Raw genomic sequence first — 25,056 nt, 5'->3', positions numbered from 1 at the left:
GGAGCACCAACTGTAAAATCTACATCAAGCTGAATGGAAGTCCAGAAGCAAGAGTAATTGTTGTCCATGACATCAAGGACCTGGACAATTTTTAAAGTTTACACAGCTACCACAACAACGATGATAATGGACTCTGACAGAAAACAAGCACCTAAATTCAGCATCGGCACTACTATGTTCCAAGGGACGACTAAACAAGAGGACCTAGATTCAGGATTGCATCCACCTACACTTATTGAGATTATTGAAACAACATCAAAGTTTGTTGAACAAGAAAATATGGAACTAAAAAATTTCTGCAACAAAGATCACAAAAACCAGGATTTGGAAAATGATATAGATCCAGATACAAATTTTTTCTCCCACATCAGTAATAATTGTTTTTATTATACAGATGATCAATATAATAGCAACATTGAATGTCACAACAAATTGTCAATTATTCATTTTAATAGTAGAAGCTTGTATGCAAATTACAACAACATTAAGAACTTTTTGGAACACATCAACGAACCCTTCAAAGTGATTGCTGTCACAGAAACATGGATTGATGATAAAAAAGGAATAGATTTTGATCTGGAGGGATATGAACTAAACTACATCAACAGAACCAACAAAAATGGAGGAGGAGTAGCTGTGTACGTGATGAAGAACCTGAACTACAAAGTGGTAAAAAACATGTCATTTGCCATAGATAATATCTTAGAATGTATAACCATTGAAATATGTCAGGAAAAAAGCAAAAACATATTCATCAGTTGTATATATAGATCACCTAAGTCAAGTATAGAAACATTTGAAGAATGGATCAAGGCAACTTACATGGACAATGGTCAAAGAATAATGTTCTTATGTGGTGACTCTAATATTGACTTATTGAACCCCAACAAGCAAAAGTCTATTGATGACTTCATTGATACAATGTACAGCATCAGTCTATATCCTAAAATCACAAAGCCAAGCAGAATCACAGGACAATGTGCCACGCTTATTGATAATATTTTTACCAATGATTTTGATAATAACACTACAAGTGGTCTACTTATAAGCGACGTTAGTGATCATCTGCCAGTTTTTACAATATATGATGGAAACTACAAGAAGAACATGGAAGACAAAAGGACATTTCGAAGACTGTGCACAGAGAAGAGGATGACTGCTTTCAAAATTGAGCTACAAAAGCAAGATTGGGACAATGTGTATAATGAAAAAGAGGTTGATGAAGCATATGAACATTTCTTAAACAAGTTCATAATACTTTATGACAAACATTGTCCATGGATACAACTCAGTAACAAGCAGAGAAAGAATAATCAACCATGGATGACAAAAGGATTAAAAAATGCTTGTAAGAAGAAGAATACACTATATAGAAAATTTATAGAACAAAGAACTATAGAGGCAGAAATTAAGTACAAAAAGTATAAAAACAAGTTAACAGACATACTACGATCATGTAGAAAAGAATATTACAGTGAATTATTGGACAGGAACAAAAATAATATGAGAGCAACATGGGGCATCCTCAATAGCATTATTAAAAATGGAACTAAGAGGGACTACCCTCGATACTTCTTAGATGAAAATAAAAAAAATGACAACATAAAGGAAGTAGTTGAAAGCTTCAATAATTATTTTGTAAATATTGGACCAAAATTGGAAGAAAGGATTCCAGACCCAGTTCCAATTGAGGACTATAATGATACCATAGAGCGAAATCCCAACTCCATGTTCCTCAGTAATGTGACACAGGAGGAAATAGTTACAATCGTGAAAAAATGTAAATCTAAGACTTCAACTGATTGTAACGGAATTGATATGGAAACGATAAAAAAGGTTATTGAAGAGATCTCAGGACCATTAATGTATATTAGTAACCTATCATTTCAAACAGGTACATTTCCAAACAAAATGAAAATAGCTAAAGTTGCACCAATTTATAAGACTGGAGACAAACATCAATTTACAAATTATAGACCTGTTTCTCTACTTCCACAATTTTCTAAAATCATTGAAAAACTGTTCAATAACAGATTAGAAAGTTTCATAAATAAAAATAGAATACTCGAAGAGAACCAATATGGATACAGAGCTAATGTTTCAACTTCAATGGCTTTAATTGAAATTACAGAAGAAATTACCAATGCAATAGATAGTAAAAAATGTGCGGCAGCGGTTTTTATGGATCTAACTAAAGCATTTGACACAATTAATCACAATATTTTAATCAAAAAACTAGAACGATATGGCATCAGAGGGTTAGTCTTAAACTGGATAAGAAGTTATCTAACGAACAGGAAACAATACGTGAAGCTAGGCGAACACACGTCTACAACGCTAAATATATCCTGTGGTGTACCTCAGGGATCAATATTAGGACCTAAATTATTCAATCTCTATATAAATGACATTTGTAAAGTTACAAAAGATTTAAAGTTAGTATTATTTGCGGATGATACAGCAGCGTTTTGTTCAGGAGAGAACACACAGGAGATAATACAAATAATAACAGAAGAAATTAACAAATTAAAAAGATGGTTTGACAAAAACAGACTATCGTTGAATCTTTGTAAAACTAAAATAATGCTATTTGGTAACAGTAGAAGAGAAAGTCAAACACAAATACAAATAGACGGAATAGAAATTGAAAGAGTAAACGAAACCAAATTTCTAGGTATAATGATTGATGATAAATTGAACTGGAAATCTCACGTAAAAAATATACAACATAAAGTTGCAAGAAACACGTCAATAATGAATAAAGCAAAACATGTTCTAGACCAAAAATCCCTTCATATTCTCTACTGCTCACTAGTGTTACCATATCTGAGCTACTGTGTAGAAATATGGGGAAATAATTACAAAATTACACTTCATTCATTAACGGTGTTACAAAAAAGATCAGTTAGAATAATACATAATGTTGGATATAGAGAACATACAAACCCTTTATTTATTAAATCAAAAATACTGAAATTCCACGACATAGTGAATTTGCAAACAGCTAAAATTATGCACAAAGCAAACTATAACCTGCTACCCAAGAATATACAACAATTCTTCTCAAAAAAAGAGGAGAAATATAATCTTAGAGAAAAACGTAATTTAAAACATTTGTTTGCACGTACAACACTTAAGACCTTCAGTATATCAGTATGTGGAATTAAATTATGGAATGGATTAAGCAAAGCAATCAAACAATGTACTAATATGATCCACTTCAAGAAACTCTTCAAACTTAAAGTGTTTACAAAGTACAAAGAAGAAGAACCATGACAAACATTCTCAATTTATTTCATCCATCCATTCATTCATTCTTAAAGTAATCTTACTTATCTCATCATATGAAATATGACTTACTTCACCAATTATTATTATTAAATTCTTACTATTATTTATTTATTTATTTTTATTGTGATTACTTATGGAGTTTATTGTGAAAAAATTGTGAACAGGAAGTGAACAAAAAGTTTTGCAACTGTTATGTAAAGAAAGGGGGTAGGATTAAATAAGCTCTGCTTCTTCCTACTCCTTTTCGAACATGTTGAAAAGAAACTGGAAATTGTGATGTATCATGTTGTATGCTTGCATGTTCGAAATAAACTCAAAACTCAAACTCAAAACTCAACTCAAAGATACTTAATGTTCGAACTGGTAAACTTTTGTTATTTTTTGCAAATATTAGCTCATTTGGCATTTGATGCCTGCAACATGTTTCAAAAAAGCTGGCACAAGTGGCAAAAAAGACTGATAATTGATTTATTGATTGAGACTTTTATTAGTAGGTTGCACAGTGAAGTACATATTCCGTACAATTGACCACTAAATGGTAACACCCGAATAAGTTTTTCAACTTGTTTAAGTCGGGGTCCACTTAAATTGATTCATGATACAGATATATACTATCATATATACTATCATCATAATACAGTCATCACATAAGATAATCACATTGAATTATTTACAATCAGGGGTGTGGAAGGGGGGGGGGGATATGGACATCAAGAAGTGGACATATATATAGAGAGAGAGAGAGAGATCAGAAGGCATAAGAAAAAGAAAAAGTATCTGCATTTGATTGTTTACATTTGATTATTAGCAATCCGGGGAGGGTGTTAGTTTAGGGTTGTAGCTGCCTGGAGGTGAACTTTTATTGCGGTTTTGAAGGAGGATAGAGATGCCCTTTCTTTTATACCTGTTGGGAGCACATTCCACATTGATGTGGCATAGAAAGACAATGAGTTAAGACCTTTGTTAGTTCGGAATCTGGGTTTAACGTGTTTAGTGGAGCTCCCCCTGGTGTTGTGGTTATGGCGGTCATTTACGTTAAGGAAGTAGTTTGACATGTACTTCGGTATCAGGGAGGTGTAGCGGATTTTATAGACTAGGCTCAGTGCAAGTCGTTTAACTCTGTCCTCCACCCTGAGCCAGCCCACTTTAGAGAAGTGGGTATGTCATGATCCGTGGCCCGGATCATGTTTTGTTATGTTATAAACTGCACTGCCCCGGATCATGTTTTGTTATGTTATAAACTGCACTGCCCCTGACACTGTAAAAACTGCACAGAGACAGAATGATGTAATCAGTGGTAGTGCTAGCCTTGATGCCGCCCAGGGTGAGACCTCCCTACGGCTGGATTTGTATATCATCTGAGCAGTATGGGTGACAACATTGTTGCCCACCTGTCAAGGGCGGCCATGACACATGTATTTTTATTATTTTTTTCTCTCTATTAATCTTCATATTAATAGAATACTTGTATTTTATTCTTTATCTCTACACATGGTTCTTACTATTTTACAAGTTTTATTATTTTTATTTTCCAAGGTTCCTCAGATGAGCCATCTGCTTCAGGGGTTATCAGCCGTGCTTGTGGGGGCGCTTTTGTGTCAGCGTCCTGGTGGCCATGGCCTGATGACCTCCTGGTGCAGATGGCTCCCGTGATAGTGTTTACTCACATGTCTCCTCTGTACTCATCCATGCAATCATTGGTCCATATAGTTGCATATGTGTGTATGTTGTGTGTGTGTGCGTGTGTGTGTGTGTTTGTGCTTGGTATCTGTGTCTGTGCGTGATAATGGTGGATAGGTCACCGGGGTATTGTTTTTAACCTTGTAAAGCACTTTGCATTGCATTTCTTTTATGTCTGAAAAGCGCTTTATAAATAAAGTTTAAATTGATTGACTTATTCTTACCTGATAAGCGCTGAGCACAACTAAAGATAAAAATAAATATCCCTCATAGTTGTGGCGCCCCTTAGAGAATGCCGCCCTGGCAATTATACATGGATTATTTCGCCCTTAAGGTAACGTAATACATGCAAATAAATGAAGCAGCTATGCAGGTAGTGATTTTATGTCTGTGTTCGTGGCACAGCTGGTCATTAAAGCACCTTGTTTTCATAAAACACCAAATTGTAGCATTAAGTTCCTTGGGCAGCATAACGCCAGCATTGTGTGTAAACAAGCAAGTCAGCAAGATGGGGGGGGTTCACAAATTTGCAGCTGGTTATCACATAAATAGCCGCAATATCCAGAAGGTTTGCTTGTATACAGCTTTACTCATGTCAAAGCCTGTTTTTATGTGTTAAATGAACATTTCACTAAGTGTATTACTCCTGACTTTGTGCACTTAAAGGCCTACTGAAATGACATTTTTGTATTCAAACGGGGATAGCAGATCCATTCTATGTGTCATACTTGATCATTTCGCGATATTGCCATATTTTTGCTGAAAGGATTTAGTATAGAACAACGACGATAAAGTTTGCAACTTTTGGTCGCTGATAAAAAAAAAAAAGCCTTGCCTATACCGGAAGTAGCGTGATGTCACAGGAGGAAGAATTCCTCACAATTCCCCGTTGTTTACAATGGAGCGAGAGAGATTCGGACCGAGAAAGCGACGATTACCCCATTAATTTGAGCGAGGATGAAAGATTTGTGGATGAGGAACGTTAGAGTGAAGAACTAGAGAGGCAGTGCAGGGTGTATCTTTTTTCGCTCTGACCGTAACTTAGGTACAAGGTCTCATTGGATTCCACACACTCTCCTTTTTCTATTGTCATACTTGCCAACCCTCCCGTTTTTAGCGGGAGAATCCCGATATTCAGCACCTCTCCCGGCAGAGATTTTCTCCCGACAAACTCCCGGTATTCAGCCGGAGCTGGAGGCCACGCCCCCCCCCCCAGCTCAATGCGGACTTGAGACTGAGTGGGGACAGCCTGTTCTCACGTCCGCTTTCCCACAAAATTAGCAGTTTGCCTGCCCAAAGACGTCATAACATCTAGGGCTTTTATAGAGTGCACAACTGCGCACACAACAAGGAGACGAAGCAGAAGAACGAGGAAATTACAGACATGGCAGCCGAAATGATATACTCATCATGAACGGAGAAGTTAAACAGGACAATACTGCCATCTAATGGATAGCCACTGGAACACTGAAATTCAAGTATTTTTTTTTTTTTCTATGTAAATAAAATAAAAATAAAAATATATATATATATAACTAGAATTCACTGAAAGTCAAGTATTTCATATATATGTATATATATATATATATATATATATATATATATATATATATATATATATGTATATATATATATATATATGAAATACTCGAGTTGGTGAATTCTAGCTGTAAATAACCACGCCCCCCGCCCCCCACCTCCCGATTTTAGAGGTCTCAAGGTTGGCAAGTATGCTATTGTGGATCACGGATTTGTATTTTAAACCACCTCGGATACTATATCCTCTTGAAAATGAGAGTCGAGAACGCGAAATGGACATTCACAGTGACTTTTATCTCCACGACAATACATCAGCGAAGCTCTTTAGCTACTGAGCTAACGTGATAGCATCTGGCTCAAATGCAGATAGAAACAAAATAAATAAATCCCTGACTGGAAGGATAGACAGAAGATCAACAATACTATTAAACCATGGACATGTAACTACACGGTTAATAATTCTCAGCCTGGCAAAGCTTAACAATGCTGTTGCTAACGACGCTGAAGCTAACTTAGCAACCGGACCTCACAGAGCTATGATAAAAACATTAGCGCTCCACCTACGCCAGCCAGCCGTCATCTGCTCATCAACACCCGTGCTCACCTGCGTTCCAGCGATCGACGGCGCGACGAAGGACTTGTATGCTGACACATTGGGTACGAATACTTCCGTTGCCGTCGTGACGTCACGCGCATACGCATCATACATAGACGTTTCCAACCGGAAGTTTAGCGGGAAATTTAAAATTGCACTTTATAAGTTAACCCGGCTGTATTGGCATGTGTTGCAATGTTAAGATTTCCTCATTGATATATAAACTATCAGACTGCGTGGTCGGTACTAGTGGCTTTCAGTAGGCCTTTAAGTGACTTTCTTCCTTTAAGTGACGTACCTTGAGTCATTTACACTATGTGCACTTAAGTGACTTTCTTCCTTTTAAGTGACGTAACTTGAGTCATTTAAAAACTAATTTGTCAAAACATTCAGCTGCAGCACTGAGGACGTTTGTCTGTGCTTTTCAATCTGAACTCTCCTTCCACTGCATTCCAGAGTTTGATGGATGTGGAGGAGAGTAAGGGCTGTGATCCGATGCCAAGGCAGGACGATAACAATGGAAGACGTATCACCGCAATAGATTATTTGTCTGGTAAGTCAGCGCCTCGATATTTAAAGTTTCATTTGTCAACAGTCAGTTTGTAGGTTTAAAAAGTTGATTAATGACATGGAAAATCAGATGTTGTTTAATGGGGTTTCTCCTTTGTTTTATTCAAATATGTGATCCATCCTTCTTTCCGGGAATTCATGTTTTTTTTTGTGGTTTTGTTTTGTTTTGTTTTTTCAGCCAAAATGGTAATTCCTGTGAATAATGTAAATAATCCAAGGGTATTTATTTGGGGGATTGGTGTTGTGGGCGGGTCGCTGCCTGTAGGCATGGGATGATAATCAATCTAAAGATTGATGAAAATTAACTGGATTGTGCACGTCTCGCCTTCAAACAGCCAACAAGAGAGTGCATCGGTTTTAAAATCTGGCTACGATTGTTCCATAGCGGGAATACGATGAATGCGCTTGTCATCTACTCTATTTGACTATGTGGGGGGGGGGGGAGGCACAGCCACTATAAACAGTGCAGAAGTCAGCCTCGGCAAGGCAAGGTGAAGTTGTATAAATGTTCCGTTTACCGCACATTGGCTCTGACCTGGAGACAGTAGGCGTTAAAAGTAGAGATGTCCGATAATGGCTTTTTTGCCGATATACGATATTTTCCAACTCTTAATTACCGATTCCGATATCAACCGATACCGATATATACAGTCGTGGAACCAACACATTATTATGCCTAATTTTGTTGTGATGCCCTGCTGGATGCATTAAACCAGTGATTTTCAACCACTGTGCCGCGGCACACTAGTGTGCCGTGAGATATTGTCTGGTGTGCCATGGGAAATCATGCAACTTCACCTAATTGGTCCAAAAAATATTTTTTGCAAATCACTAATCATAATAATGTGCCGTTGTCTAGTGCCTGTGCTGTGTAGAGCTTGGCAGGGTAATCTTGTAATACTCCATACCAGTAGGTGGCAGCAGGTAGTTCATTGCTTTGTAGAAGTGGGAACGCGTCAAGGATGGTTTGTTGTGATCCCAATATGCAGAGCACAGCAGGAGACAGCGTGCAGGTAAAAAGATATGTAAAGCTTAAACCAAAAATAGGAAAAGGCACTGAAGCTTAGGGATGGCTATGTAAAACAAAAGTAAAACTGAACTGGCTACAAAGTCAACAAAAACAGAATGCTGGACGACAGCAAAAACTTACAGCGTGTGGCGCAAAGACGGCGTCCACAAAGCACATCCCGTACATGACATGACAATCAACAATGTCCCCACAAAGAAGGATAGCGTACGCACAACTTAAATAGTCTTGATTGCCAAAACAAAGCAGGTGCGGGCAATAGCACTCAAAGGAAGGCGTGAAGCTGCTACAGAAGAACCAAACAGGAAAGGTCACCAAAATAACAGCGCAAGACAGGAAGTAAAGCACTACACACAGGAAACAACAACAAACTCAAAATAAGGCAAGACAACCTGGTGGAGTTTCATTTTTGTAACTTTTTCTGCTAGTGGTGTGCCTCTGTATTTTTTTTATGAAAAACATGTGCCTTGGCTCAAAAAAGGTTGAAAAACACTGCATTAAACAATGTAACTTTACCATGAATTGATTAACGTGGACCCCGACTTAAACAAGTTGAAAAACTTATTCGGGTGTTACCATTTAGTGGTCAATTGTACGGAATATGTACTGTACTGTGCAATCTACTAATACAAGTTTCAATCAATCAATCAATCAAAAAAAAGGTTTTCCAAAATAAGAGAACAACTTCAACTCCAGTTATGGAAAAAAATGCCAACATGGCACTGCCATATTTATTATTGAAGTCACAAAGTGCATTATTTTTTTTAACATGCCTCAAAACAGCAGCTTGGAATTTGGGACATGCTCTCTCCCTGAGATCATCCTAATACCCACTACAACTATGGGAAATACTATACTTTGACTTTCACAAAGTGCATTATTTTTTTAAACATGCCTCAAATCAACAGCTACAAAAACAATGAAGGCACACAGAGCATACTTGCCAACCTTGAGACCTCCGAATTCGGGATATGGGGGGACGGACATGCTCTCCATGAGAGAGCATGAGGAGATTGAGGTGGGCGGGGTTGAGGGTGGCGGGTTTGGTGGTAGCGGGGGGTGTATATTGTAGCGTCCCCAATAATGTTGTCCGGGTGGAAATCGGGAGAAATTCAGGAGAATGGTTGCCCCGGTAGATTTTCGGGAGGGGCACTGAAATTTGTGAGTCTCCCCGGAAAATCGGGAGGTTGAAACCGATACTGATAATTTCCGATATTAAATTTTAAAGCATTTATCGGCCGGCCGATATTATCGGCCATCTCTAGTTAAAAGTGACCAATCGGAAAGGAAGGGAGTTGCCGGGCCATGAATTGAATGCCCGCCCCTAAATGGCAAAAGAGAGAAAAGCTGCACGCGTCGAGAAATAGAAGCGTCGCAAGCGCTCACAGGGGTTATGTCGATGTTGACGCTGTGAAGTGAATTATATAGCGCATTTCTCTAGTGACTCAAAGCGCTTTACATAGTGAAACCCGATATCTAAGTTAAATTTAAACCAATGTGGGTGGCACTGGGAGCAGGTGGGTAAAGTGTCTTGCCCACTTACACAACGGCAGTGACTAGGATGGTGGAAGCGGGAATCGAACCTGGAACCCTCAAGTTGCTGGCACGGCCACTCTACCAACCGAGCTATACCGCCCCACTACCCCACTTGAACTACCCAGCAGATGCACTAATAATATATTCATAATAATAATGTATTATTTTGATTTGTTTTACCCACAGTTAATAATCCCAAATGTTTCAGATAATCTCTACTTTACACTCTGAAGTAAAGTAAAAATTGTCAGGTTTAAACACTGTTGACATCTATTAATCAGACAAGAGGCAAAGAATCAAACAGAGACAGAATTAAATTTGGACTCAATTGAGGAGAGACATGGCCACTGTACTCTCTGTACAGTCTTACACCACGCTCTGACGAAGAAGGTTTTTGTCTTCTCTTTTATTTAGATGTTCAATGTTTACACAACAACACATTTCTCAACAGGAATGGGTAGTATGTAAACAGTCCTTGTTTTCGGTCACATTAGAAGACAAAAGAAGAAGATCCCTCGGGCTTGGGCTGGTCGTGGATTCAGCTTTGGCAGGTTTTTGAGGACAATGGATGACCCCTCCCGTCTCATTCCACCGTACACAGCGGAATCTTCCAAGCGTTTGGCTTGGTGCAACAAAGACAGCTTCTTGTCTGTTCATTGGAAACTCAGAACGGAAAGTTTATTTGATAATTTAAATACAATTTTTCTGACAAAAATTGACATATTTAAAATCATATTTAATTGAATAGTCCTAAACCAAATTATTTAGTGAAGTGGTTTAAATAGATATGTTTTTGATATGTTAATACCATCTTTAAAAAGTCAAAGTTTTCAGGTTTTTACATGTGTGCATTTGCTGCTACACCCCTAGATACACTATGTCGAATTAGTTTGAAAGTGGTGGCAACAAAAACCAATTCAACTCAGTTTCCCCAAATGAGAAAAATAATTTCTTCACCTCAATGTTTTATTCAAGTGCAATTTTGTTTGTTTAGACTAGATAAGACACTTATTTTTTACAATCCAACTACAACTGCAAAACTAAATACTCATGAGAAATATTATTCACAATCACAAAATATGTTTTATCATGTGAAAATAAAAGGTTTGGGGTTTGTGAAATTACCTTGGGGAAATTCTGGGCTTTCAAAGCCTTTCGTTGCATTGTTGGGGGTAGTGGCTGTTCAGGTTTGAGGTTTCTTTGTATTTTTCCGGTTCACATCGCTGCTTATCAGGCTGCGGTGTGTCATATTAATTCATATTAATCAAGTAATTGCTGGGTTCCTATGGATCTAGAAGAGAGTACATTTTGATGTTGAAAAGAAAATGTGGCATTGACACGAAACAAGTGTCGCCAATGTAAAATGTAGAAATCAGAAATATAAACATTTTAAATTATAAAATAAATGTTTTGTACTATGATATTTTTTTCCAACACCAACATTCAGGTTTTCTTTATACTGTTACTGTTTTTTTCTCGGGGGAACTGCACTTTATTTTGGAATTTTGCCTATTGTTCACAATCCTTATGAAAGACATGATGACGGAAGGATTTTTTTTTTTTAAAGCATTCTAAATATTAAATAAACGTAAATAAAAGTCTGCTTACAGCTGAGCCAATGGGAGCTCTTCTATTTTGCCAAATAAACTCAATAAATAACCATTCTAAAACCGCCAACAATATTCCATTTACATTTTGTGATTTGAACAATACGAAGGTCCTGAGTAGTCCTGAGTTCAATCCAGGGCTCGGGATTTTTCTGTGTGGAGTTTGCATGTTCTCCCCGTGACTGCGCGGGTTCCCGCCGGGTACTCCGGCTTCCTCCCACCTCCAAAGACATGCACCTGGGGATAGTTTGATTGGCAACATTAAATGGTCCCTAGTGTGTGAATGTGAGTGTGAATGTTGTCTGTCTATCTGTGTTGGCCCTGCCATGAGGTGGCAACTTGTCCAGGGTTCACCCCGCCTTCCGCCCGAATGCAGCTGAGATAGGCTCCAGCACCCCCTGCAACCCCGAACGGGACAAGCGGTAGAAAATGGATGGATGGATTATAATGTTACCTCCAAACTTCACCACGCACCTTCACTTTTGCTGGTGAACAAGAGTCTATTGTCCCATTCTGTAAATACCTGGGCAGCGTTCTCTCTGAAGACAACACAAATGTCCAGAACAGGGTCAAGCAGGCATCAGCTATAAGACTCTGGTGTTGGGTCTTTTCAGAATAAAAGCCTTCGTCTCAGCTCAGTTGAGAGCACAGTTGCTGTCAAATCAAGCCATCTGCATCAGCCGGGTTAACTTACAGATGCCACACAAGGATCCTAGAGCAGTTCCACATATGCGTACGAATCACCTGACATATTTGCATGCCTCATTCTGAAATACTCTGAAGGACCAACTCTAGTGGTATTAGGCAACAAACACCCAGCACAAGGTGCGATGGCTGGCGTGTGATAAGGACGCCTACAAACCGGCCACCTCGTAGGATGCTGCTTTTTGGCCCACTTCACTTTCATCTGCACTCTGCTGGAGGGTAGAAGAGGCGCTACAAAGAGCAGCTAAAAACAGCATTAAGGATATGTAAAGGCCATGGAGGATGTTGCTGCCGACCTGAACATCTGGCATCCGAGAGTGGAGGAAAGAACAGCCAGGAGACTCAGGAGAAATGTGCTTACAGCTCCTGTTGCCACTCCTTTTACCTGCCCGAGCCAGGGTAGGACAAGTGTGTGTGTATTTCGTCCCAGACAATCGCCATCTCGGTTCTAATTCGTGATTCACATTTTTTCCAATAATTTTGCAGCCTTAGTCAGTAAGCACAAATTAAATTTAAGAGCAGTAATTTAGAGCTAAAAAGTGACAAAGTTCCACTTCTCTGACGTTTTTAAAAAGATGCATTTAGGTGCAGATACTAGAAAAGCATTTTCAATGATCTCTCAGTTCTTATTTTCCTTCTCTTCTTGCTTTGCCACCACTTTTATAATTATATACACTGCAAAAAGTCAGTGTTCAAAAACAAGAAAAAAATAATACAAAAATTAGGGGTATTTTATTTGAAGTAAACAAAATTATCTGCCAATAGAACAAGAAAATTTGGCTTGTCAAGAATTTCCAAAACAAGTAAAATTAGCTAACTTGAATGAACCCCAAAATACCTTAAAATAAGTATATTCTCACTAATAACAAGTGCACTTTTCTTGGTAGAAAAAAAAGAGACCATTTTGCTCAATATGTTGAAAAATACTCTTAAATTAAGCAAATGCTAGCGCTATTATCTTGACATAATGATATGCGCTCAGCATCATGATTTTTTTTTTTCATGCTTGAAGTAAGAAATTATTACTTTGAAAAAGTAGTTTATACTTGTGAGTGTTGATGACAGCTTTGCATCAGTTGATATTCTAGTTTCAAGCATGTTTTACTCAATATAGGTCATCAAATCTCAGCAACAAGCTGTAATATCTTACTGAGATCATTTAGGACCAAAACCCTTAAAACAAGTAAAACACTCTAACATCAAATTTGCTTAGTGAGAAGAATTATCTTATCATACAGAAAATAAGCAAATATCACCCTTATTTGAGATATTTCATCTTACTTAGATTTCAGTTTTTGCAGTGTAAACTCAATTTATTGTACTACACAAAATCCGTAGCACAGTTTCTATTTATGATGCTTGAAATGCTATGACATATCGCTGCTCCTTTCACAGATCGAGTTTAGGGATGTCCGGTAATGGCTTTTTGCCGCTATCCGATATTCCGATATTGTCCAACTCTTTAATTACCGATACCGATATCAACCGATACCGATATCAACCGATATATGCAGTCGTGGAATTAACACATTATTATGCCTAATTTGGACAACCAGGTATGGTAAAGATAAGGTCCTTTTTAAAAAAATTAGTAAAATAACATAAATAAATTTAAAACATTTTCTTTAATAAAAAAGAAAGTACAACAATATAAAAACAGTTACATAGAAACTAGTAATGAATGAAAATTAGTAAAATTAACTGTTAAAGGTTAGTATTATTAGTGGAGCAGCAGCACGCACAATCATGTGTGCTTACGGACTGTATCCCTTGCAGACTGTATTGATATATATTGATATATAATGTAGGAACCAGAATATTAATAACAGAAAGAAACAACCCTTTTGTGTGAATGAGTGTAAATGGGGGAGGGAGGTTTTTTGGGTTGGTGCACTAATTGTAAGTGTATTTTGTGTTTTTTATGTTGATTTAATTAAAAAAAAAAAAAAAAAACGATACCGATAATAAAAAAACCGATACCGATAATTTCCGATATTACATTTCAACGCATATATCGGCCGATAATATCGGCAGGCCGATATTATCGGACATCTCTAATCGAGTTCATCGATTAAAGACGTGTTCAATGCATTTTATCAGTTGTGATGGGAACAAAAATGCAAACATTGATGTGTTGTGGCACCATAGCAAAGTCTGATGAAAAAATAAAGACTTGCAGTGTCCGTAATGTGTAATATTCCTGAAATGATTGATTTGATGTCATTTAGTATTGTTTCTGTTTGCATGTATAACCTGTTTCTTAATGGTGTTTGTGCTATCTCAGACAAGAACAGCCAGGAAGGAGGGAAAGAGAACCACCCTCCAGTGATGTCACCTGCACCCAGCAAGAGGCGGCGTGTGGGGCCCCTCAAAGGCTGTCAAGGGAAGATTAGATACCAACATGCCCCATTTCTCCACTTAAACTGGAGCGACAAGGAGGTACTATCTCTCTGACCATGTCGACTTTATTGACTGCTTTCATTAAGTCATGTCTCTGTTTGCACGGGGTTAACTTGTACTTTGGTGTGTTTGTTTGGTAAGTCTACACGCTATCATCCAAAGCCTGGTGCACACCAAGCAAACATACCAAGACTGTTGAGAGTTGAGACACAGTCCATCTACAAATGATGTCTGGTCTGGTTCGTTTCATGACAGAAGCATGGAGAAATGTAAAATGTATACAAGAAAATGTTTCTGCCTGTATGTGTAATTATTTTGACTCAGGGGCCAAATTTAGAGAAAAAAATGTGTCTGGGGGCCGGTATATCCGATTTTTAGGAACACTGATACAAAAACTCACAATAATGTCTGATTGAATGCTAAAAACGTTATGACGGACCGCCTTAAAAAACGGAATGAAATTTTAAATTTTTTTACTGAATGAGACATGAGAATCAGCACCTCCAAGTCCGAGTCCGTGGTTCTCGCCCGGAAAAGGGTGGAGTGCCATCTCCGGGTTACGGAGGAGACCCTGCCCCAAGTGGAGGAGTTCAAGTACCTCTGAGTCTTGTTCACGAGTGAGGGAAGAGTGGATCGTGAGATCGACAGGCGGATCGGTGCGGCGTCTTCAGTAATGCGGACGCTGTATCGATCCGTTGTGGTGAAGAAAGAGCTGAGCCGGAAGGCAAAGCTCTCAATTTACCGGTCGATCCACGTTCCCATCCTCACCTATGGTCATGAGCTTTGGGTTATGACCGAAAGGACAAGATCACGGGTACAAGCGGCCGAAATGAGTTTCCTCCGCCGGGTGGCGGGGCTCTCCCTTAGAGATAGGGTGAGAAGCTCTGTCATCCGGGAGGAGCTCAAAGTAAAGCCTCTGCTCCTCCACATGGAGAGGAGCCAGATGAGGTGGTTCGGGCATCTGGTCAGGATGCAACCCGAACGCCTCCCTAGGGAGGTGTTTAGGGCACGTCCGACTGGTAGGAGGCCACGGGGAAGACCCAGGACACGTTGGGAAGACTGTGTCTCCCGGCTGGCCTGGGAACGCCTCGGGATCCCCCGGGAAGAGCTGGACGAAGTGGCTGGGGAGAGGGAAGTCTGGGTTTCCCTGCTTAGGCTGCTGCCCCCGCGACCCGACCTCGGATAAGCGGAAGAAGATGGATGGATGGATGGATGGATGGATGAATGAGACACCCAGAATGTACATGAAAATAAAGAATGTGGGATTTACAATATTAACTATGAACGATAAAGCACTGAATATTGACAACATATGAACGTCACACCCCCCCTCTCCATCCACATATTTTACAATCAAGCGAAACACAAAAAAAAAATGCAACAAACACAGCGAAATATGAACGCGAAGGGTAAAAAAACATATACAATCTGATATATCTGATATATCAGTAAGCTTTAGAACTTTGTTGTAAAAATCTCCTTACACGTCTGTCCCTGACACCCACATTTCAGGCTGGCTTTACCATGAATTGATTTACGTGGACCCCGGCTTAAACATGTTGAAAAACGTATTCGGGTGTTACCATTTAGTGGTCAATTGTACGGAATATGTACTGTACTGTGCAATCTACTAATACAAGTTTCAATCAATCAATCAAAGCCACTCTGGAAACACTATGGAAACGCTCCCCACCCACACTGCTTGGTGCCTCGTCTGAGCTGCTGTGTCGTCAGTTGCCATAGTAACTAATTAGATTAGCATAGTAACTAGTATATCATGCAAAAGCGCAGATTCCAACCATTGAAATACTTTGTATAGTTCAAGACTTACGGTCATTAGAAAACATCACTGCACATTATATTGGCAGCTACACTTTACATCTTAAACATCTAAAAAATTATTTGGGAATGTCCGGCGGGCCAGATTGAAAAGCTTAACAGTCTACACTATATTGCCTTTACTCACATATGAACTTGAAGTGCCATCCCATGGAATTGTCCTAAACGTTTTGGTTTCCTGGAGTATTCAAAGTTCCTTTCACTGGAACTAAGGGGCCAAGCCCAACTCCTGAAAAACCAACCCCACACCATAACTCCTCCTCCACCAAATTTCACACTCTGCACCATGCAGTCCGAAATCTAGCGTTTTCCTAGCAACCTCCGAACCCAGACTGGTCCATCAGATAGAAAAGCGTGATTCATCACTCCATAGAAGGCGTCTCCACTGCTCTAGAGTCCAGTGGCAACGTGCTTTACACCAGTGGTCTTCAACCACCCGGCCGCGGCCCGGTACCGGTCCGTGGATCGATTGGTACACACAAGAAATTAAAATTTTTTGTTTTTTTTGTTTTTTATTAAACAACATAAAAAACACAAAATACACTTACAATTAGTGCACCAACCCAAAAAACCTCACTCCCCCATTTACACTCATTCGCACAAAAGGGTTGTTTCTTTCTGTTATTAATATTCCTGGTTCCTACATTATATATCAATATATATCAATACAATCTGCAGGGATACAGTCCGTAAAGGCCTACTGAAATTTTTTTTAGTTAAACTGGAATAGCAGATCCATTCTATGTGTCATACTTGATCATTTCGCGATATTGCCATATTTTTGCTGAAAGGATTTAGCAGAGAAAATCGACGATAAAGTTCGCAACTTTTGCTCGCTGATAAAAAAAGCCTTGCCTGTACCGGAAGTAGCGTGACGTCACAGGAGGTAATATTCCTCAAAATGTTCCTTTGTTTACAATGGAGCGAGAGAGATTCGGACCGAGAAAGCGACGATTACCCCATTAATTTGAGCGAGGATGAAAGATTCGTAGATGAGGAACGTTACAGTGAATGACTTGAGAGGCAGTGATAGACGTATCTTTTTTCGCTCTGACCGTAACTTAGGTACAAGCTGGCTCATTGGATTCCACACTCTCTCCTTTTTCTATTGTGGATCACGGATTTGTATTTTAAACCACCTCGGATACTATATCCTCTTGAAAATGAGAGTCGAGCACGCGAAATGGACATTTAAAATGACTTTTATCTCCACGACAATACATCGGTGACACACTTAGCTACTGAGCTAACGTGATAGCATCGTTCTCAAATGAAGATAGAAACAAAAGAAATAAACCCCTGACTGGAAGGATAGACAGAAGATCAACAATACTATTAAACCATGTACATGTAACTACACGGTTACATCAACAGCCGTGCTCACCTGCGTTCCAGCGATCGACGGCGCGACGAAGGACACCCATCATCGACGAACCTCTGTAGCATGAGCTAACGTGATAGCATCTATCTCAAATGCAGATAGAAACAAAATAAATAAACCCCTGACTGGAAGGATAGACAGAAGATCAACAATACTATTAAACCATGTACATGTAACTACACGGTTAAAAATTCTCAGCCTGGTAAGGCTTAACAATGCTGTTGCTAACGACGCAAAGGCTAATTTAGCAACTTAGCAACCGGACCTCACAGAACTGTGATAAAAACATTAGCGCTCCACCTACGCCAGCCAGCCCTCATCTTCCCATCAACAGCCGTGCTCACCTGCGTTCCAGCGATCGACGGCGCGACGAAGGACTTCATCCGTGGGTTTGGCGGCAAGCATCGGCTAGGCGTAGTAAGTAGTCCTTGTTGTGTTGCAGTAAGTATTGTACTTAGCCGCTAATACACCGATCCCACCTACAACGTTCTTCTTTGCAGCCTCCATTGTTCATTAAACAAATTGCAAAAGATTCACCAACACAGATGTCCAGAATACTGTGGAATTTTGTCGAAGAAAACAAGAGGTTTTTGTATCGAGTCCGATGGGTCCAACCACTTCCGTGGATTTTGTGATGTCACGCGCATAAATCATATCCAAAGGAGTTTTTCAACCAGAAGTGTGGCGGGAATTTTAAAATGTCACTTTATAAGTTAACCCGGCCGTTTTGGCATGTGTTGCAATGTTAAGATTTCATCATTGATATATAAACTATCAGACTGCGTGGTCGGTAGTAGTGGCTTTCAGTAGGCCTCGTAAGCACACATGATTGTATTTCTTTAGGACAAAAAAATAAATACAAAAATACCATACCATACATAGGTTTATGTACTGTAAAAGCTCAACTCTGCCTCTGCTTCTTAACTTAACACACCTCATACACACCTGTCTGCCAGAGAAAAAGATGTTGCAGGAGGAATCAGTGTTGCCATCTATTATTTCAGACTTTTATCTTTTTCTAAACAGCGATTAGCGACAAATTTAGCCCCTTTTCCTGGTCTTATAAAGCACATATTGCTCTTCTCAACAAGCTGCCGGCCCTGCTGTGAGCCCCCCAACAACGGAAGAGACCGAAGAAAGTTAATTTGTTTTTCTAAACATTTGTTTTGTTTATAAATGGTGGATTTATATAGGCTAGTAAGGTAAAGTTTTGTACCTGACAAGTTTCGGCTACCTTGTCTCGTCACGCTAACATCACGTGACACCATACTTGCCAACCTTGAGACCTCCGAATTCGGGAGATGGGCGGGGTTGGGGTGCAGGCAGCATACCCCTTCCCCTTCTAACTTTTCTGGATGAAATGAAATTCTTTTTTCCAATCATTTTGGAACTTGCAAGCGTATTTCTTCTTCTTACTCGTCGTCGCCATGTCTCTTCTTTGTTCTTCTGCCTCGTCTCCTTCTTCTTGTGTGTGCAGTTGTGCGCTGCGCTCCAAAAGCCGTAGATGTTATTGTAGCGTCCCGGAAGAGTTAATTCTGGAAGGGATTCTGGGTATTTGTTCTGTTGTGTTTATGTTGTGTTACGGTGCGGATGTTCTCCCGAAATGTGTTTGTCATTCTTGTTCGGTGTGGGTTCGCAGTGTGGCGCATATTTGTAACAGTGTTAAAGTTGTTTGTACGGTCACCCTCAGTGTGACCTGTATGGCTGTTGACCAAGTATGTCTTGCGTTATCATTAATCTAGTTAAAAGATCATACAACGTGTCAGCATTACTTGACATCTTCGAGTAAAGACCATTGTTAAACCCGTCCAACGCTACATTATTATGTGACTGGGCCGGTACGCTGTTTATGGAGGAAAAGCGGACGCCTGGACAGTATTCGGCTGTTAAGGGGGTGAACGTTTCAGGTGAGAGAGGACGCTAAAGGCAGTGTCTTTAAGGCACGCCCCCAATATGGTTGTCCGGGTGGAAATCGGGAGAGATTCGGGAAAATCGGGAGGGTTGGCAAGTATGCGTGACACCTCTGATGAAGGCTGCAGAAGCAAGATAGCCGAAACATGTCAGGTACAAAATTTTACCTTACTAGCCTATATAAATCAACCATTTATAAATACACATCAGTAGGCTGAATGAACCTCTTCAACATTCATTTGTTTTGTTCTTTATGGTCCTTTGCTGCATATTTTATCTCCCCCCACAGCGGCCATAGAAATTATACATGCATCATGGCAAATTAGACAATGACGATGTACACCGACTACCCAAATGTTCTTTGGGAAAATGGTTGCTGAAATATGAGGGTTGTACTCTGCGTTTGTGAGAGACTTTTTGTGTTATTTTGAATGTTTTTAAACTTATGTTTACACTTGTTTTCTGTGAGCGCTACAGGTTTTCTGCAGGTGCAGCATTCAAAATCTTCCCTCCCGTTTACAGGATAAGGAAGAAGCGACAGAATGCAGTGACACTATCACCACTGATGCACTGCCATCAAGTGATATTGAAGAAGAGGCCCAGCCTGTGCTTCTTCCTGCACCTCTCCATGGTGACAGTGAGCGAGCCATGTTGGAGCTACAAGACTTTTCATCAACAAACCACCAACAGGTTAAATTCCTCCCAGAATCACACTGGGTAGTTTGTACCACGCTTGACTAATGATGGTATTGTGTACATTTTAAGCGATACTAGTACAAATATTTCCCCTTATTTAAACTGTCCACCATGGGTGCCTGAGCTTTCAGCCGCTCAGCCCCCACATCTTTGGAAATCATTACCACCAGACCTTCGTAACATAGACTCAACATCCCTCTTTAAATCAAGACTTAAAACACACCAATTCCTGACTGCTTATTCATTGTAAATATTATCAATCTTTGTTTTTGTTGTTGTTTTTATCTAATTGATTTTATTGTTTTGATTTTGAGCGCCCAGAAAGGCGCGTTATACACAACCGTTCAAAAGTTTGGGGTCACCCAAACAATTTTGTGGTATAGCCTTCATTTCTAAGAACAAGAATAGACTGTCGAGTTTCAGATGAAAGTTCTCTTTTTCTGGCCATTTTGAGCGTTTAATTGACCCCACGAATGTGATGCTCCATAAACTCAATCTGCTCAAAGGAAGGTCAGTTTTGTAGCTTCTGTAACGAGCTCAACTGTTGTCAGATGTGTGAACATGATTGCACAAGGGTTTTCTAATCATCAATTAGCCTTCTGAGCCAATGAGCAAACACATTGTACCATTAGAACTAGGGATGTCCGATATTATCGGCCGATAAATGCGTTAAAATGTAATATCGGAAATTATCGGTATCGTTTTTTTTATTATCGGTATCGTTTTTTTTGTGGTTTTTTTTAATTAAATCAACATAAAAAACACAAGATACACTTACAATTAATGCACCAACCCAAAAAATCTCCCTCCCCATTCACACAAAAGGGTTGTTTCTTTCTGTTATTAATATTCTGGTTCCTACATTATATATCAATATATATCAATACAGTCTGCCGGGATACAGTCCGTAAGCACACATGATTGTGCGTGCTGCTGGTCCACTAATAGTACTAACCTTTAACAGTTAATGTTACTCATTTTCATTAATTACTAGTTTCTATGTAACTGTTTTTATATTGTTTTACTTTCTTTTTTATTCAAGAAATGTTTTTAATTTATTTATCTTATTTTATTTTATAATTTTTTTTTAAAAGTACCTTATCTTCACCATACCTGGTTGTCCAAATTAGACATAATAATGTGTTAATTCCACGACTGTATATATCGGTTGATATCGGTATTGGTTGATATCGGTATCGGTAATTAAAGAGTTGGACAATATCGGAATATCGGATATCGGCAAAAAGCCATTATCGGACATCCCTAATTAGAACACTGGAGTGATAGTTGCTGGAAATGGGCCTCTTTACACCTATGTAGATATTTCACCAAAAACCAGACATTTGCAGCTAGAATTGTCATTTACCACATTAGCAATGTATAGAGTGTATTTCTTTAAAGTTAAGACTAGTTTAAAGTTATCTTCATTGAAAAGTACAGTGCTTTTCCTTCAAAAATAAGGACATTTCAATGTGACCCCAAACTTTTGAACGGTAGTGTAAGTCAAATTTATTATTATTAGGGATGTCCGATAATGGCTTTTTGCCGATATCCGATATTCCGATATTGTCCAACTCTTTAATTACCGATATCAACCGATACCGATATCAACCGATATATGCAGTCGTGGAATTAACACATTATTATGCCTAATTTGGACAACCAGGTATGGTGAAGATAAGGTACTTTTTAAAAAAATTAGTAAAATAAGATAAATTAAAAACATTTTCTTGAATAAGAAAGAAAGTACAACAATATAAAAACAGTTACATAGAAACTAGTAATGAATGAAAATTAGTAAAATTAACTGTTAAAGGTTAGTACTATTAGTGGACCAGCAGGACGCACAATCATGTGTGCTTACGGACTGTATCCCTTGCAGACTGTATTGATATATATTGATATATAATGTAGGAACCAGAATATTAATAACAGAAAGAAACAACCCTTTTGTGTGAATGAGTGTAAATGTGGGAGGGAGGTTTTTTGGGTTGGTGCACTAATTGTATCTTGTGTTTTTTGTTGATTTAATAAAAAAAATAAAAAATAAAAAAAAAATTTAAAAAACGATACCGACAATAAAAAAACCCGATACCGATAATTTCCGATATTACATTTTAACGCATATATCGGCCGATATTATCGGACATCTGTAATTATTATTATTATTTATTATGAAACGGGGCTTGAACGGTGCCCGAATTGGTACTTAAAAATGGAAAACATGCAAATTATTTTTATGGAATTTTGTCACTTTTAATTTGCGCAGACTAGTAGTTGAAATACCTCCGTTATGTAAATTAAATTAGAACTAAGTAATAGATTCAAAACGATAATTAAATTCCACAACCAACTGATATAATTATTGCAACAAAACCAGCAACAATACAAAACATAGAGAAAGTGCAAAAAAAAACGACTTACATATTCTCTCTCAACAGGACGATGTGGGTGAACCTCAAAGACCCGTCCAAGCACGGTCCAGTTTCCTTACGTCAGCTTTACAAGATGAGTCTTCCTCAGCTTTTCAAATCTCGTCTCTCCAGTCTCTCCTAGACATCAAAGTAGCAGGTAAAACACCCACTCTTCTCTGGTCGTCTTCCATCTGGGTTAAAACCTGTTAAAGCTGACTCTACATTACAATAGTATGTCTCGTTCAGGCCTGGGCAAATTAAGCTTTTCAATCTGACCCGCCGGACATTCCCAAATAATTGTTTTAGTTTTTTAATATGTAAACTGCAGCTGCCATTATGATGTGCAGTGATGTTTTCAAATGGCCGTAAGTCTTGAACTATACAAAGTATTTCAATGGTTGGAATCTGCGCTTTTGCATGATGTACTAGTGTGGACGTCGTTCCCTACCCGTTCCACGGATACCACGTCACAGGAGCCAGGCGTGCCGTTTTAACAGTTTTAAAGGCCTACTGAAATGAGATGTTCTTATTTAAAAGGGGATAGCAGGTCTATTCTATGTGTCATACTTGATCATTTCGCGATATTGCCATATTTTTGCTGAAAGGATTTAGTAGAGAACATCGACGATAAAGTTCACAACATTTGGTCGCTGGTAAAAAAAAAAAGCCTTGCCTGTACCGGAAGTAGCGTGACGTCACAGGTTGTGGAGCTCCTCACATCTGCACATTGTTTACACCAGCAGCGAGAGCGATTCGGACCGAGAAAGCGACGATTACCCCATTAATTTGAGCGAGGATGAAAGATTTGTGGATGAGGAAAGTGAAAGTGAAGGATTAGAGGGCTGTGGAAGCGATTCAGATAGAGAAGATGCTGTGAGAGGCGGGTGGGACCTGATATTCAGCTGGGAATGACTAAAACAGTAAATAAAACAAGACATACCGTAATTTCCGGACTATAAGCCGCACCAGCTAAATTTAGGGGAAAATACAGATTGCTCCATATATAAGCCGCACCCGACTATAAGCCGCAGGGTTTTGATGTGTAATTAGCGTAGTATATAGGGGTTCCTGCTACCACGGAGGGGATTGTCGGGACAGAGATGACTGTTTGGGAACGCAAAGCGTCCCATTTATTAACAATAAATCTTTCAATCATTCAATCAAACTTTCACATCTTTGACATGGCGAACAGCATTCGTGCAGAGTACAAATAATACAACGGTGCAAAGTAATACAAAGTGCTCGCCTGTACGTTATCAAAATAACCAGCCTACCGGTATATGAAAAGTCAGTCTTTAATCATTGTGTCATCGTCTTCCTCCTGCGTACTAAAACCACCCAAATCCTCTTCGTCGGTGTCGGAGAAGAACAGGCCGTATATAAGCCGCACCGTTGTATAAGCCGCAGGGACCAGAACGAGAGGGAAAAATAGCGGCTTATAGTCCGGAAATTACGGTATATATACTCTATTAGCCACAACACCACCAGGCTTATATTTAATATGCCACAAATTAATTGCGCATAACAAACACCTCCCCTCTCCCGTCCATATAACCCGCCAATACAACTCAAACACCCGCACAACACACTCAATCCCACAGCCCAAAGTACAGTTCACTTCTGCAAAGTTCATACAGCACATATATTTCCCCAAAGTTACGTACGTGACATGCACATAGCGGCACGCACGGACGGGTAAGCGATCAAATGTTTGGAAGAAAGCTGCGTACTCACGGTAGCGCGTCTGCTATCCAACTCAAAGTCCTCCTGGTTGTGTTGCTGCAGCCGGCCGCTAATACACCGATCCCACCTACAGCTTTCTTCTTTGCAGTCTTCATTGTCCATTAAACAAATTGCAAAAGATT

The 25,056-nt window shown here is 39.2% G+C and overlaps 1 protein-coding gene across 4 annotated transcripts in view; it reads left to right on the top strand.

Annotated features, from left to right (window-relative positions):
- Positions 1-25,056, top strand: part of LOC133651675 (uncharacterized) — a 43,933-nt gene that overhangs the window by 11,666 nt on the left and 7,211 nt on the right. For all 4 annotated transcript variants that reach the window (XM_062049691.1, XM_062049690.1, XM_062049689.1 and 1 more), the window contains 4 exons: positions 7,562-7,658; positions 14,835-14,989; positions 20,604-20,771; positions 23,219-23,348. In XM_062049691.1, coding sequence (XP_061905675.1) covers positions 7,562-7,658; positions 14,835-14,989; positions 20,604-20,771; positions 23,219-23,348 — 550 coding nt within the window. The remainder of the gene's footprint in view (positions 1-7,561; positions 7,659-14,834; positions 14,990-20,603; positions 20,772-23,218; positions 23,349-25,056) is intronic.

Source organism: Entelurus aequoreus, linkage group LG06, assembly GCF_033978785.1.
Source record: "Entelurus aequoreus isolate RoL-2023_Sb linkage group LG06, RoL_Eaeq_v1.1, whole genome shotgun sequence".
NCBI classification, from domain to species: Eukaryota; Metazoa; Chordata; class Actinopteri; order Syngnathiformes; family Syngnathidae; genus Entelurus; species Entelurus aequoreus.
This window is presented reverse-complemented; position numbering and strand designations above follow the sequence as displayed.